Source organism: Impatiens glandulifera, chromosome 2 (assembly GCF_907164915.1).
Source record: "Impatiens glandulifera chromosome 2, dImpGla2.1, whole genome shotgun sequence".
Classification (NCBI taxonomy): domain Eukaryota; kingdom Viridiplantae; phylum Streptophyta; class Magnoliopsida; order Ericales; family Balsaminaceae; genus Impatiens; species Impatiens glandulifera.
Window position 1 is genome coordinate 1,603,523 of NC_061863.1, and position 16,969 is coordinate 1,620,491.

Genomic DNA, 16,969 nt, shown 5'->3' on the forward strand with positions numbered 1-16,969 from the left:
AATATATATAAAATTTTATAATGTTTCAAATTGAAGTATAGGTAATAGTTAATGAATCATTAAAATTAGAGTTAACTTGAAATTGTATTTGATTTTATAAGTGTTTAAAATATATTTGGATATTTATCAAAAAAATATAAATAAATAAATAAAAAGTTAGATAGTTTCTTAATGAGAGGTTTATATAACAGCTTTTATTATGTTTGATTTTTATTAAAATATAATAAAAAATTGTGATAGCTTTTAAAAAATAGAATATATTATTATTTTAAAAGAGTTGTAAGGTGTTTAATATTTGGTTTGAATATTCAAATTAAAATTTAAGTCAATTTGAAATTAAATACGAATTTGATTTGATTTTCGAGTTGGTTTTAATTGAAAATTTAAAGAATTTATTATTTATTTTTAATTATATATTTTATTATATAATATATTAAAAAATGAATTTCGGTTTCTAATCGATAAAAAAAAATATTTGAAGAACTGGATTAAACTGAATCGATAAATACTTCCAAATTTCATGTATTAGTTTGAAAATTAAACTAAAGAGTTATATATATTAAAATTCTGAAAATATATCTGAATTATGTTATATATCACAACTCTGGAAACAAGATTTTTATGTGTTTTTCCTTTTTTTTTTTTTTTTTTTTTTTTTTTGGGTTTTCACTTTATTTATTTTTAAAAATATATGTAAAAAATTACATGAAAGTCACTTAAAAATTGTTTCTAATGACATTAAGATTCCCAAAATATATGCAACCAGGATTTTATTTTTAATACAATTGACCAGGATTTTATTTTTAATACAATTGACCAGGATTTTATTTTTAATACAGTTGCATTACATATATTTTAATATAACTAGTTAAGTTAACTGAAAAAATAATAATAATAATTAAGAATCAAAATTTTGAATTTAGTGGTTTGAATATAGTGAAAAAAAAAAAATATAATAATAATAATACATGGTTTGAATATAGTGAAAATTTAGTGTTCTATTATAAAATATATATGAAACAGCATTCATTGACATCTTGGGCAGTTCAAAGGATAAGAAAGTCAAGCATCCCCATTAAAATAAGTTTCAAACGCGTATTTATAAATAAGATTATCTTGTTTCTAGAAGAAGAACAAAATGTTAACAATTTTCCAATTTCACAAATTTTAATCATAATTTTCTCTGTAAAATTAAGCCTTCTACTTTATTTGTTTTATAATTCAAATAAACCATATTTTGTATGATTAGAAAAAACAAGTTATAACCCAAATCAATCAACCCATAAATACTTATAATGTCGCCTAAGTCAAGTTATATGCCATAAATCCATTACAAAATGATCTTTAAATAAAAACAGATACTGTAAATAAGAAAATATAATAAATTATTATATTTTCTTTAGAATCTTTTTTAAACTGAATTTTAGATAGAAATATTATTTTATGTAAAAAATCACTATATAATATTTTTAAAAATATATTATATATGTCAATATTATTATTTTATATTAAAAATACATATTTAATTTTATTTTTTTAAATAGTTCATATACGATAAAGATAAAACATGAAATGAGAAAATAAAAACTAATCTAATCTAATCACGTTACCCAATAAATTATTGAGTTTGTACGATTTACAGAAGAACGATTAAACAATTAACGCTGATTTCAGATACTAGTCAACAACTCTCAACAATTCAAAAAGTGAATTAGTCGTCAATTACATATTCTCGGTACACAGACGACAACTTACCATAATACAATTTTTTTTTATACAAATAATCCATAAGAATCCCACCGTGACTAGTGTTTCTATCCAAAGAATGAGATTTTGAATAAAATTATTTACTCTCAAAATTTATCCTAATAAAATTCATTATGAAATAATTTTAACGAACAAATTGCAATGATGTATATAGTTATTGTCTTGTTGAGACGACACAATTGTTTGCTTCGCAAAACTTTGTTATTGGAAGAATTAACATGATGTAGCGAAAACTTCTAGATAGATAATAAACATGTAATTAACTGTGAAATTATATAAACAAATTGTTCAGGTTCGCGTTAGTATCGTATAGGAGTGTAAACGAGTTAAGCCGAGTTCAAACTAGTCTTGGCTCGTGTTTGGCTCGACTCGTTTTTTATTGGCTTAGCTCGAGTTCGAGTTCGATCGAACTTTTAATATTAAGCTCGAACTCGGCTCGATCATATAATCGTATGCTCGAGTTCGGCTCGAAAGGATCAAAAGACTCAAATTTAAATATATTTATATATTAATTTTTATATTAAAAAAATAATTAAAAAAATAATTGAACAAGATTTAGGATTTTATCGGAGCGAGATTTAGAGCTTCGAAACGAGATATAAGTTCGTTGAAGAAGTATCAACGGACAGTCTCTTGAGTTTTCTTGCAAAATGATTGTAAAAGTCGTATATTGTAATTGAGATAAACATGAAAACATATTAGACTCTATTAGGTTTAATTTGAAAAATAAAATACTTTATAGTTTTATTTCTTATAAAATATAATATATTGAGATTGCATTTATTAAATAATATTATAATATAATTATACTTTTTTATTTGATTTTTAAAAATTATGTTTATGTAATTAAATTAATATCAAATTTATTTATTTTCTTATAAGTATTATATAATATATATTTTTTAATTTATAAATATTATTCTAGTATATCTTGATATATCAAAATATTGAAAATCTCCTACTTTTTACGTATCAATAATTTTGGTATCGGTATCATAAGCAATAAGTCCATAAATAATCTTATGCATGTTTTAAATTTGATTAAAAAGTAAAATATAATAAATAACAAATTATATGATTTGGCTCGAAAAAGCTCGATGAGCCATCAAACAAGTCTTATCTAAGCTCGAATTCGGCTCGAATATTATACGAGTTAGCTCGAGCTCGGCTTGAATTCAATTTTGACCGAACTCGAATCGAGTTTTGACCGAGCAGTTCGCGAGCGGCCCGGCTCATTTACACCCCTAGTATCGTACAACCCGTTATCATGTTAACATAAAATTGATCTGAATTATCACCCTAAACTATTAATAATAATTATATAACGTTAAATTTAATTTATAATATATTTAAATTTAAGATAATTAGTTCACAATTTTTTCATTCAATCAATATAATATAAAATAAACAAAATCTGTTCAACTAATCTTACTTAATCTAGATATTAAATTGCCATGCCATGCTTTTAATACATACATTAACTATAGTGGAACAAGTCAAGGAAAAAAAAATAGTTCAGCAGACAAAGAAATTTATAAACAAAAAATTTATAATAAATTATTTAAAATAATTTTAAAATTTTATTTTTTAATCTAATTCAATCATGTTTATAAAAGTTATTATAATTTTAATCTTTCTTCTAACAAAATAACTGACTTATCTAACAAAACTAATGGTAAGTTCTCATATATTTAAACTGATAACTTTATATTTAAAGGATCATTTAAAAAACTTCCTTAATAGTAACATTTTTCTCTATAAATAATTTTAATTTTTGTAAATTCAAATTTAGAATCCATAATGAAACCAAACTACTATTCAATAACATATATAAATATAGGCTAAATGTGACAAGACTTGTATACAAAATGACAAAAAAGTAATACCCAAAAATAAACCGACAATACTAACCAGGACAATTTTTGTAAAAAAAAATAAAAAAAATTGAACTAGTGTATGTAAATTATTAATAATCAATCATCAAATAAAATATTATATTTTTAGTCATACTATTCAAATAATTAAAAAAATATTTAAATATTTCTAAAACATTAATTTCTTTTTGGTAAAAATAATTATTATTTAAATAACGAATTTAAGTTCATTTTTAATATAAGTGACTTGAAATTTAAATTGTGATATATAAAACTTAAATTATCACAATTTTAATAATTTAATTTTTTTTACAAATCTTCTTACTTTTTTAACATAATATTTGTATTTTTTTTAATTAATTTGCTATAAAATCAAAATAAAATACGTATATTTCAAAAATTACTAAATTCAAAATGCAAATAAGCTTAAAATTATATACTTCACACAATTATGTTTTTATTAAATTATTTGAATTTTGAATTTTAAAATCTATATAATTCAAAAAATTTAATAATATTCATTTCTTTTTTGTTTTTGTAAATATGCCTAAAACTAAAATGCACACAACTCAAAGTTGAAATCCCATTTTGTAAAAACTACCTTAAATAATTATTAATAACAAAAACATTGAACACACAATTATTAATAACAAGAACTAATATTTTCTTAAAATATATTTTATATTAATAAAAATTTACATGTAGAATCTGATGAAAGGACCCACAAAGCAAAGAGAGTAAAAGACAAAAAAAAAAAAGAAAACTCACAAAATGTGAAATGACTAAAATCTCCCTACTTTCTTGTCCTATTTTCCCCTAAATTTCTCCCTTTCCCCACTCATAATTATTATTATTATCTCCCTACGTTGACTCAAACGCCAAACTTAGACCAGGAGCTACAATCTCCTGCACCGCACCCATTTGATGCCTGTGTTCCCCATCATAAGTCACAATCAACATCGTCGGATCATCTCTCGCCCTCTCCACATGCTTTCTCGCCGGACAATTCCTCACCGTACTACATTTATAATATCCCCTGATTTCAAAAAAAAAAAAACCACAAAAAAATCAGTATAAATTCATCTTTTATAATCAGATCTGACTATTGAAATCTCGCCGGAAAGATCTGAAAATCATTTACCGTGGATATGGTGAACCCTTGATCGGCTTTTGACCGTATTTCCTCCATGAATACTCATCCGCCGGAATATCAGACACCTTTGAACTTATCGCCGGAACCCTAACCACTTTCTTCATCCGGGTTTTCCTGAAATCAGCAATATTAGACCTCTTGAATCATGGAATCATGGAAATGAAAACAGGGTTTGTTTTAGTTTCAGTGTTTACCTCTTTTTCGAACAATGACAACGGCCGGAATTTGAGGTTTTGCCGGAGAAATCTGAGTTGTTATCATGGTCATGGCAACGTTTACGGTGAGATGAAGATGATAAAGGCGGTTTTCCGGCGGAATTCGTTACCGCCGTAGCTTGATTCGGTACTAGGAAAAGCGACGGTCTCAATTTTCCGTTCGAAACGCTTCCCTCGCCGGTAATCGTCGACATAAACGACGAATTCGCCGAGGACGTCGGCGGCGAGATACTGAAACTCTGTTCTTTAGTAAAACCCATCTCGATATTATTCTTCTTAATACTCGAGTTCAATAGATTAGGTTTCGTAAAATCAAGCGTCAACGTCTGCGGTTGCGTTTGCGGTGGCGATTGCGTTTGCGATTGAATCGGAGTTACGAAAACCGACGAGGAAGAAGAAGGAGGAGGCGGTGAATCGCGAGAAACCATAACCGGTCCGCGGCGGAAACGAGCATGACCGGTCCGACTAGTTTGAGCGATCTCCCTATAAACCGGCCGGTTCAACTGAGATTGATGAGAAATCATTTGAATAAGTTGTTCCATATTCTTTAAACCGGCGGATGCAACTTCTTGTAACGCGGCCGGTTCGTCGATGATGGGAAAACCAAGAAGATGAACCGGCATGGTTTTTTAAGTTTTAGAGAGAGAAAACGGTTATAGAGAAAGAAAGTGATAATGGGAGGAAGAAGGAAGGAAGTATAGGGTTTTAATAATGATGATGAAGAAAAGAGAGTCAAACTATATGATTTAATCGGACGGTTGAGATTTGTTTTGAATATATCGAGACATTTTTTTTAATAAGAGGACAAAGTAGAAGGCATCATTCAAAACTTTGAGTTAGTGGGAGAGGTGGGTCCCACTTTTTAAAGAAAATAAATAGTGGAATTGGTATTCTATGACTATTTGTTTTGTTTTAAATGTTTAAATATTGATATTTGTTTTTGGTCAAATCTATGAAAATGTTTTTTTTTTATTTTAAAAATCAAGTAAAAGATAGTCCATTCATTTTTGTCAAATAAAATTTATGACTTTTATATTGAAATATTTGAAGATGAGAATTCTATTGAAAATATAATTATTAGTATATATATTAAAACATAGGTCTGATTAGTCCAAACACACTTAACTATTCTTAACTATTTAATCAGCACAGATCTTGCCGTATGACGGCTCAAACCTATAAAGAAAAAAAAAAAAAAACTAAACTCAATTAAAACTCAAAATTTGGATATTTCAAAACAAATCCTAATGTAATTTGTAAATATCAAATAAACCATTATGAATATAATAGAAGAAAGCTGACTTTGATTCATATTAGTGGGCATCACGTGTGGGGTCTTTTTTTTTTTAAATCTTTGATTAATATTAATTATATAATTGTAATAAAAAAAAAGTAAATTGACCCACTTTATTTTTAAATTTCTTCTTTTGACTTTGATGAAAATGACAGATGTTCATGATTCATTCTCCTCCGTCCGATCAGTCCAAACCCCAATCCAAAGCTGTCAAGGCAGTTGGCCACTGATAAGGCCTCGTTTGACATTAATATTAAATAAATGGGAGCAATTTCTTTATTTATAATATACTTCATCGATAATACAAATAATTACTGGGTTTTATTTATAATTGTTAAAAACTCAAAAGTCAATAATGTTTTAAAATTAAATAGTGGAGTCTAATATTAATATATATATATTTTAAAATTCATATGAAATAGATTCTTAAATAATATGGCCAATAGAGTCAAACCGGGTGGGACATTATTTTAGGCCGGTCTGACATTTTTAATGGCTAGCTTGTTGCCAAGTTATAATATTAATATAATATAATAATATTATTAAATAAATAAAACGTGGAGTTGACTCGGCCAGGTGAGTTTTACGGTCACTTCCCTACTCGGTCGACTCATACTATATGTTTTTTTTATAATCTAATATTTTATTTTTAATTTTTTAAAGAAGACTTATGTCATTTTATTTTATTATTTGTTTAAAGATGATCTACTAGTTCTAATTTATTAGGTAAGTTTTTGTATTGGTCTTTGAATTGTTTTTTCTGATATAATTTTATAATTGTGATTAAACAACTTTTATTATTTTTATTATAAATTATTTGTTTATAATAAGTGTCCCTCTCATCCTAAGATGTTTGTAATGTAAATTAAATATGTTTTCTTAGTAAAAAAATCTTGTCCAACAATAAAAAAAAAAAAATTAAAAAAAAAAATTATATATATATATATATTTATATATATATTGACCCACAATATAAGCATAATAATAAACAAAAATAAATTAAACAAAATATATAAATTTAGGTGTTTTTCACTATTAGAGATTTTTTTTAAAAATATTTAAAGGGTATTGATATATATATAAATAAAATAATAAATTAACAATTTTAAATAAAAAATATTTTAGTATTTTTGTTTATGAATTAAATGATTTAATTGATAAGAAGATGAGTAAATAATGTTTGATTTTTTTTATGTTATTTAAATAACCAAAAATTTAATAAGGCCTTAAATTAAAAAATTAAAATTTCATTTTTATAGTAATTAATTTTTTGATAAATGAATTTTAATTTATAATGCCTTGTAGGATCTTTAAACTGAATTTATAGTAAAATAGTAAAATCAAGTTCGGTAATAGATACTTCATTACCAAGAACGGAAGGATATTTAATTTTTGTATACAATTAAATTATTTTAAATTTGAAATAAATTTATTTAGATAATATATATAAAAATATAAAATCATATGAGTTGACTAATAGCATTTTGTTTGGGAAGTGGAGTTCCAGCATTGAAGTCATTAGGTGCAAAAATAAATATATAAATATGCATTTTCATGCATTAAAGGATTTTGTGGAGATTTGATTCTTTTTTATATACCTCCTTTAAACAAATATATGTATTTAATAAAAGTCAATGAAACATTAACTACAACTACTACTATTAAATTCCACCTTTATTTTCAACTTGATATTTAATATATATATATATATATATATATATATATATATATATATATATATATATATATATATATATATATATATATATATATACTTTATATAAGAAAAGAAAGTAGTATATGTTCTATGAGTTGGATAGATAGAGATGAATTAAATATTTGTATTCATATTTTTGTTTACTTGCTTACTTATTTATATTTTACATGGGTGAAGTTATACATTATTAAAATTTTATATTCTGATATAATTAATTAAATAAAATTATTTAAAAAATAACAATATAATATTATTATATTAAAACGTAAAAATTAAGTTTATAAATAATAATAATAATTATTATTTTTGATTAAATTATCAAATTGAAACTTTTTATTATCGTGAATTGATATTTAGGACTTTTTTTTTTATAAAACATTGGAATTTGAGGATTTTTTAAATAAATAATTTGAGGTTTAATTGTTAAAATATTACTAAACCAAATTTTGTATTAACGATTTCAAATGCGGTTAATTTATTAATTATGTAACATTTATAAATAATTAATTAATTAATTAATGTCACTAATATAACTAACTATCAAATTTTAGAGAATCGACATTCAAAATACTTAATTCGTTGAAATTCGTAATTAAATTAGTGATATTCAATTCGAGTTGAAGTTCGGTAATTAAATTAGTGACATAAATCTTTTAATTATTTGTTTATAACTATAGTCACTTAGACAATAAATAAACGATATTTAAAACGTTAGAATAAAACCTAGTTTGGTATAATTTTAACAATAAAAAGCTCCAAATAAATTCTAAAAAAAAAAAAGTTCAAAATCTAGATTTTTTTCCAAACAAGGAGCACAAATAAAAGGCCCGTATTGCCCTCAATAAATAGTCCAATTTGATTATTCGAGCATATTTGTTTGAAACAAAATTTATTGACTAAATAAATATAGAACTAGATAATAAAAATAAATAAAAAATATTTTAAAACTAAATAATAACAATTGAATTGCTTAATAAATATAAAATATAACAAGAAGAATAAAAAAAAGCTCAACTTTAATATCTTGCTGAATAAAATTCAAGAAGAATCTAGGCTTTTATCAATTTATTATTTTTTTCTTATTAAAATTTTCTTATTTATTCAAATTACACATTAAACACTCTAAATTAATTACTATTATTGTTATTATTACTATTTTTTTCATTATATATATATAGTTGTTCTCATATTTAAGAAAATTAAATTATAATAATAAAAGATTAATATTAAAAAAGTTAAATGTTAAGGATGTTAATTAAAAAAATAAAATTTTGATATTTTAAATTAATATATATATATATATATATAATTCTTTAGTGAACAATTAAGTTAGAACAAATATTATTTTATTTTTAATTTAAGAAATTACTACTATTCAAATAATGCCTTAAAATAACTGATTTACAATTACTGAATATGCATTCTCTCCAGGGACTATTGTATAATATTCATGTTACAATGAAATTTCTTCACATTTATTTGACCTAATTAAAGAAAAATTAACTATTATAAATATATATATTTGCACAATCATAAATCAAAATTATTTGACTTATATGGAACAAATAGTCACACGATCATATAATCCTTAATTAATTAGCCCTTAAAAGAGAAACATGATTTAATAAATCAAACACGTCACTATTTAATTTACTTATTTATAGAATAAAAGCCTAGGTCATCTGAATATATAGAAGTTGACAAAATGGTCAGTTGAATATATATCCCAGAATATGAATATGAATATTATTATTATTAAATAATAAAATTGTACATGGAATCTTTTTTGAGAGAAAGTTTATTATTATTATTATTAAATAATAAATTCATGTGGAATCTAATTAGGCACATCAGCACCATAAAACAAATCAAGTTTACATCTACTTCAGATTTGCCTGGGAGATTATATTCTTCCCTATATATATATAATTTATATATTATTTTATAGTTTAATTAAAACCGATGTCAACATTTTCACAGATATAATATTATAACATATTCAATGAAGACTATTCATATTTTGATTTTTAAACCTAAATATTAATAATTTATACATAAAAAGAGTTGAACCAACCATTTATAAACAAATAATTAAATAATATTAATTTCATTTATTAACTAAAACAACGCAACTATTATAGCTTAAAATTTCTCACAAACTATCATTTGGAAGGCATCTATATTATGAGAGACAACCCTTAGTGTGGATTAATTATATATATGTTCAAGAACATTTTTTGATCCTAAACGAAACAAATATAAAATTTATTATATTGAATAAATATAATAATTATTGACATAAGTATTATAATCAAGTTTTATATTTTTATAATACTAATGATATTTATTTATTTTACGGATAGTTATATTTTATTTTAGAATTAGTTATTTCATTTTGTAAGTTAGATGATGATCTTAAATATTATAAAATAGTTTAAAGGATAAAGTGATATTTATATATCAAACTTTGGCCATCGGTATATCACCTATTCTAACATCTTTTATCATTATCAAGCATTAATAATACATGTATTTAACGATTTCATTACTTTTTTAAGAGATCTTTCATATGAGAGTACTAGATCTCTATAATAATGTTGTATTATGATTAATAAAAATAAGATAGTCTAACTAGTTAGATGTCATATTAATACATTTTATGTTTCAAGGTTAAAATATAGTTACTCATCCAATGTATATAATTAATGAAGTCTTCTAATTTTATCGCATTTATTAACTCATAATTTATTTAAATGTCTTAAGTTAAATTGAAGTTGAGTTTAGACCGAGTAAAATCGTGCTAGTTTTTTTGTGTGTACAATAAGCTTTGGTTTCAAAAATATATAAATTATCATTTCATAGTTAATAAAAAATGAATAAATATAAAATATGGCAAATTATCTAGGTGGTTCTCAAATTAATTCGATCGCTTACTTTAGCCTTTGAATTATTTTTTAAAATAAATTACCCTTTAAACTTTTTGAAAGGTCATCAATGACCCTCAAACTATCAGAATGGGTCACCAAAGGCCCTTCTGTCAATTTTTCTGTTACAACATAACGTCTCTAATTAAAACCTTCATTTTCAACCATCATTCTCTTCAGATTTTACATCTTCTCTGCGACCAACCTACCTACCTAATATTGTCTTTCGTCTTTTTCATAGATTTGCATCATTCATTGTAAGGAGAAACCCTAAGTTGTGAGAAAAATAGTGTTGAGAAAAATTAAGAGTTAATTAACTTAGAAGAAATTGTTTAGAAAACTATGTAAAGAGTTAATTAACAGAAAAATGCTAAATATTAATCAATTGAGTTTTGATGATGTTTAGATATGAACGAAGCTAAGTCGTCTAATTGTTTTTATGTAGGTGCATCAAATTTGGCTAACTTAGACGTGGTCTAAACAGACTAATTAGACGTGTTACTTAGTTAGACGTACTAGTCTAATAGATACGTAGTTAGACGTGTCAATCTAATAGATACGTAGTTAGACGTGTCAATCTAACAGATACGTAGTTAGACGTGTCAGTCTAACAGATACGTAGTTAGACGCGTCAGTCTAACAGATGCGTAGTTAGACGTGAAAGTCTAACAGATACGTAGTTAGACGTGCAAGTCTAACATATACGTAGTTAGTCGTGCCAATCTAACAGATACGTAGTTAGACGTGCTAGTCTAACAAATACGTAGTTAGACGTGTTAGTCTAACAAATACGTAGTTAAACGTGCAAGTCTAACATATACGTAGTTAGACGTGTCAGTCTAATAGATACGTAGTTAGACGTGCTAGTCTAACAAACATGTAGTTAGACGTGAGTGTCTAACTCCTTCAGATTAGTTTGAAGTGATATGTGGTTAGACGCTGCAGTCTAACTCTCTATTAGACATGGTAGTCTAATGGGATGCGAAGTTAGACGTTGTAGTCTAACTCCATTAGACGTGGTACTCTAATGGAACTCGATGTTAGACATTTGCGTCTAACTCCCTTAGACTTGGAAGTCTAATGGAGCACGTCTAATTCCTCGCTTCAGTAGCCGTTTGAAGTTAACATACGTTTACCCACGATCAACTAACTGTATGCTACTCCTGCTCCACTTTCTCTTGCAGACCAGTACGCCGGCTATTTACATCCAATGAATTAACGCCACATACGCGAAGATTCCTTCCACTACTTGTTCAGTGCAGGACAACGGACAAATCTATCGGTCTTCTAGTTATCGAATTAAATTATTCTTACTCATTTGCTCTTGCACTTACTAATTGTACATAATTTTCAAGTTTAAGAGAGAGAATCAAAAACATTGTTTAGCTGAGAGATATTATTGATCATATTGTAAGTTGAACAGAGTCTGTTTTGTTCAACAAAATATTAGTTATTCAGTAAGTTGTATTTGATTCAAAGAAGTTTAGTGAAATCCTTCCGGTTGTTGGAAGAAGGGGTAATGTAGGAGTGTTAGCTCTGAACATCCATAAAAACTTAATGTGTTCTTCACCTTCTTTCTTTCATTATTCATTGGTTCAAAGCTTCAAACTCAAACAAGCAGTTCCACACTTGAATCGTTTTCAAGAGTTTGTGAAGGTTTGCGAAGAATAGAAAGTGATATTAATCCCTAACAGGATTTCTATCAATTCGTTTATTCGAAGTTGTTATCAATAGTTAGACCCCTGTCTTTATTGATTACACTGATCCTATTAAATAGTCTTCTAGAGAAGTCTTATATTACGAAAAAGGTTTGAGTTCTTGAGATTGGTGCGAGAGAAGGGGTCTGTTAGAGGGGTAAAGAGTAACATGAGATAAAGTTCATAGTATCAGAGAAATGACTTGGACGATTAGACCTATAAATTGTGATTTTGATTCTAATCGAGTAAACGTTAAGTACTTGTTGTTGTATACCTAGTTCTTAGTTTTGTTTCCTTAAGATATATTACTTTTAAAGATATTACTCCATGTATTAACTATAATTATCTCATTTATATCTAATTTCTACTATATATTTATCTTTATTAAAGAAAAGAGACATGTAGAGAAAAGGAAATGATACATTTCTTATGTGATATAATGATTCTTCTAGTTAGGTAAAAGGTCATTTAACATGTTCACCATTTGTTACATGCTCTTTGTTTTCATTTATTTCTTAGGTCGGGAGATGTAGTTGATACTAGTTATTATTAATGTAGTAACTTATAGACAACTTCAGTTTTGTGCTGAAACTATTTTAGTTGGAAGTGCATTTTAACTTGAGACAACTTGTTTAAGTAATGTAGAGTTACTGGTTTTATACTATACTTGATAAGATGTTTAATATTTTTCTCTAATTAAACCCTCATTTTCTAATTATGCATTGATATCAAGTTTACAATATTTATATATTCTTTTAATGTGCATATATCGAGTTACAGGTCTTGAGTCTGAATTTTTCAGCATTAAACTTTATCATGGAGGAAGAAGAGATGGGCTATTATACGTTGGTGGTGATGTTGATTATTGTGATATTGATAGATTGTCTTTCTAAGAGATTAAGGCAATGGTTAAAAACCTAGGGTATGACAACAATTTATAATTGTGGACGGTTATCAAATTAGGGCCCTAATGCACATCAGTTTGTTGTTGATGTTATGAAAAAGTTATGTAGTTGTCATGTTGTAGTTGTTTTAAAGTAACATGGCCTAAAAGTGTATGAATGTGTCGACAAGTGCTACAAAAAAGAATTATTCATCACTATTTATCATCACGTCTTATACTCAATCAATGGTAAAGATATATGGCCAACTTCATCATTAGGATTGTAGTTGGATCCTCCCGTTTGTGTGGTTCAGCTAGGTAGACCCAAGAAAACAAAAAAGAAAAGAACCTGACAAGAGAAAAGACTATGGAAAAAAGCTGATGAGGTATGTGATAATCTATTGTAAGAAATGTGGAAACTCAGACCACAATGCTAAAATTTGATGTAAATGGATGAATGATGAGCATTAAAAGGGTAGAGAACCAATATAGAAGTATATTTGTTTGATTTGTTGTATGTATTCATATTATTTGGCAGATCTTTTATCTTTTTAACTACAGCTTTTTTTTAAGTGACTAATCAAAAGCAGGGGATGAGAAAATTAATATTTTAGGGATTAGTACATGAATATTATAAACTATAAGAGCAAATTTTTTTTTTGTCTTTTTTAATTGTAGTGTTTTGGTTTACATTTTTAACTATAATGTGTAAAAGGTGATTATTTATATTTTAGTAATTGTTAATGAATATTATTAGTCCAAAATTGATGTTGTAATTGTTTAATATCATTTACATTTTTCATCTTATTTGATATTATTGTATAAAGAAAAAAAAATAGGAAGTTACAATTATTTAAAACACTATTATAATCTATCAAAATTTGTGGAAAAAAATATTAATAAATTGCAAGAGAACAAATTATTTTTAAATTTAGTCATGAGACAAAATAAAAGAGTAAATATGCTACAGATTTTGGGAGAAATAATTTAAGTGTTAAAAATTTAATAGTTAGAGGGACAAAAGTAACTATCATAATAGTTTGAGGGCTTTTAGTTAGAACCGTTGTATTCTTTCAAAAAATTGAAAGAAGAAAACCCTTTCGGAAAGTTTGAGAGGTGATTTGTTTTCAAAAATAGTTTAAGGGCTAAAAGTAAACGATCGAAATAATTTAAGGACCACTTATGTAATTTGTCCTATAAAATCATTAATATTTTTAATTTATTTTTTATTGTTTTTTAAAGTTAAACATGGAGTTTTCAAATTTTAATTTTCCTGAGATTACATAAGGCCTAATAAGCTCTAATTCATTGGTTGACTACATCAATTAATTCAATGTATATATTCAAACATTAATATATATATTTGATGTTGATTAGCCTTAATTAAATTAGCATACTTGTAATCTTCTCCAACTTTCTTAATAAGATTGTTTTGGTCATAGGATCAAATTGTTTTTGTTAATAATTGAAGGAAGATGCATGAATAATGTCAATATATGAAAGTCATAGGGAACCTTCTTTTTTTCATTCTTTTACTCATTCAACGTGGAATATTTATTAGGAAAATAATTCAAAACAAACTTGTAAAGTACATTTTTTTTAATTTTTATTTTTTTAGTCATCTATTTAAAAAAAAAACAAAATAGATCTTATTCAATTTAGGTTATTTAAATAAATTAACTTAATTAAACATTATTTCACTATTCTCTTCCATGGTATGATTCCATTAATTAACTAAAATATATAAAAAAAAATATCTAAAAATTAAATAAAATTTATTTTATTATTATATATTAATAATTTTAACTTTTTTACTAAAATAAATTATACTAAACTAGTATGTAGTCCTAGACAATTGTTGTATAATGATCGTATTAATTGATTTTCAAAATAGGAGGGTTGGGGCTCCTAATATCAATTGATTAATTATTTTTTAAAGTCAATTACTTTTTTTCATATTAGTATTGAGTATTTTTTTTTATTAAAGTCTGCGCTTTATTTAATTTTTTTTAAAACTAAGAGAGAAAAAAATTAAAAGATGGGTGATAATTTTGAGTAAATAATTATTATCTCTTCAAAAATTAAAAGGTATTAATATATATAAAAAAATAAAAAATAATAATTTAAAATATATGATATTTTAGTATTTTAGGTAATGAATTGAGTATTATGATTAATAAAAAAGGGAGTGAAATTATATTTTATTTGTGTGGGGTTATTTAAAAAACTCATACGAACTTGGTTTAAGTGAGTTAACACATCCACTTCAATTTAAGAAATTTTGAATAATCCAATTAACTCTAGTCACCAACTACCAGTTAATTTCATTTTGAGTGATAACTTCTTAAACTTCTTTTAAATATTTGTATAAATTATTAAAAATAATTATCACTAATCTTTAATTAATATTTAATTTTTATCATTATTTTCTATATTTAAGATATTTCGGTTTTTATTTAATGGATAAATATTATATTTTACATAATATTTATTATAAATTTATAATATAATTAAATTTAAGAAAAAAAATATGCCCTACAAAACAATTATAACATAGTGAAAAAATTAAATTTATAATCCTTTTACTTTGTCAATAAAAAAAATTATTTTTCCAACATATTCAAGTCAAAATTTCAAAATGTAAATGTTTGAACATGAGTCACATTCTCACCTGAAATTTTCAATTCATTCAATTTCAGCACAATTATTATTATTATCAACATAACTAGTATTTTATTTATTTTACTATTAATTTTAATATTTATCTTTAAAATATACAGTGTTTAATTTATTTTATTTAATAACATATAAATATATAAGTCTAAAATACATTATTTGCTAACCTTTAAAATTATTATAAACCCATGTTTGGTTTTGAACAATTAAATTAGGTTCTAGATGGGCCAAACTATAATTTAAGCCTACAAATTAGATATTTAGATTTTAATTTTGAATCTTGCTTAACGGATTGCTTTGAAAAAAAAATTATGCTTCATTTTTTCAATTAATCAAATATATATGAAAAAAAGTATTGTTGAAAGGGGATTGTTTTAATAATGCAAGCATAAATTCAATATTACTTCTAATTGATAAAAATATTAAAATAAATTTTATTTATATATATTAATATATTTTAATTTTCTTTTTATAAAAAAAACTATATCTCTCAATATTTTTTTAAGTAAATAGATGTAACATAATATGTAATGGCATTTTCTAAATCTGGATATGATTTGAAATGTTAGAAGCTCTTATCTGGAGTTGTATATTAAATAATTATCACGTTACATTTATTTCTTTGTGGTGTCATATTTTTTTTATTATATATACAAATAATAATGATATAAATAATGTTTTTAAAAATAAATTATTTGACTTTGAAGTGAATTTTGATTTTACTTAGAGTTTATAAGTGATAAGTAATTTTAAGTATACACTTTTTGAA

At 24.6% G+C, this 16,969-nt stretch overlaps 1 protein-coding gene across 1 annotated transcript; it reads right to left on the reverse strand.

The window, feature by feature from the left end:
• Positions 1-4,298: 4,298 nt before the first annotated feature.
• LOC124926353 (probable WRKY transcription factor 17) lies at positions 4,299-5,683 on the reverse strand. Its single transcript, XM_047466559.1, has 3 exons — positions 4,989-5,683; positions 4,783-4,908; positions 4,299-4,677 (listed from the first exon to the last, which is right to left on the reverse strand). Exons 1-3 carry the CDS (start codon positions 5,630-5,632, stop codon positions 4,503-4,505), a joined length of 945 nt encoding a protein of 314 aa, XP_047322515.1. The 5' UTR covers positions 5,633-5,683; the 3' UTR covers positions 4,299-4,502.
• Between the last annotated feature and the right edge of the window lie 11,286 nt (positions 5,684-16,969).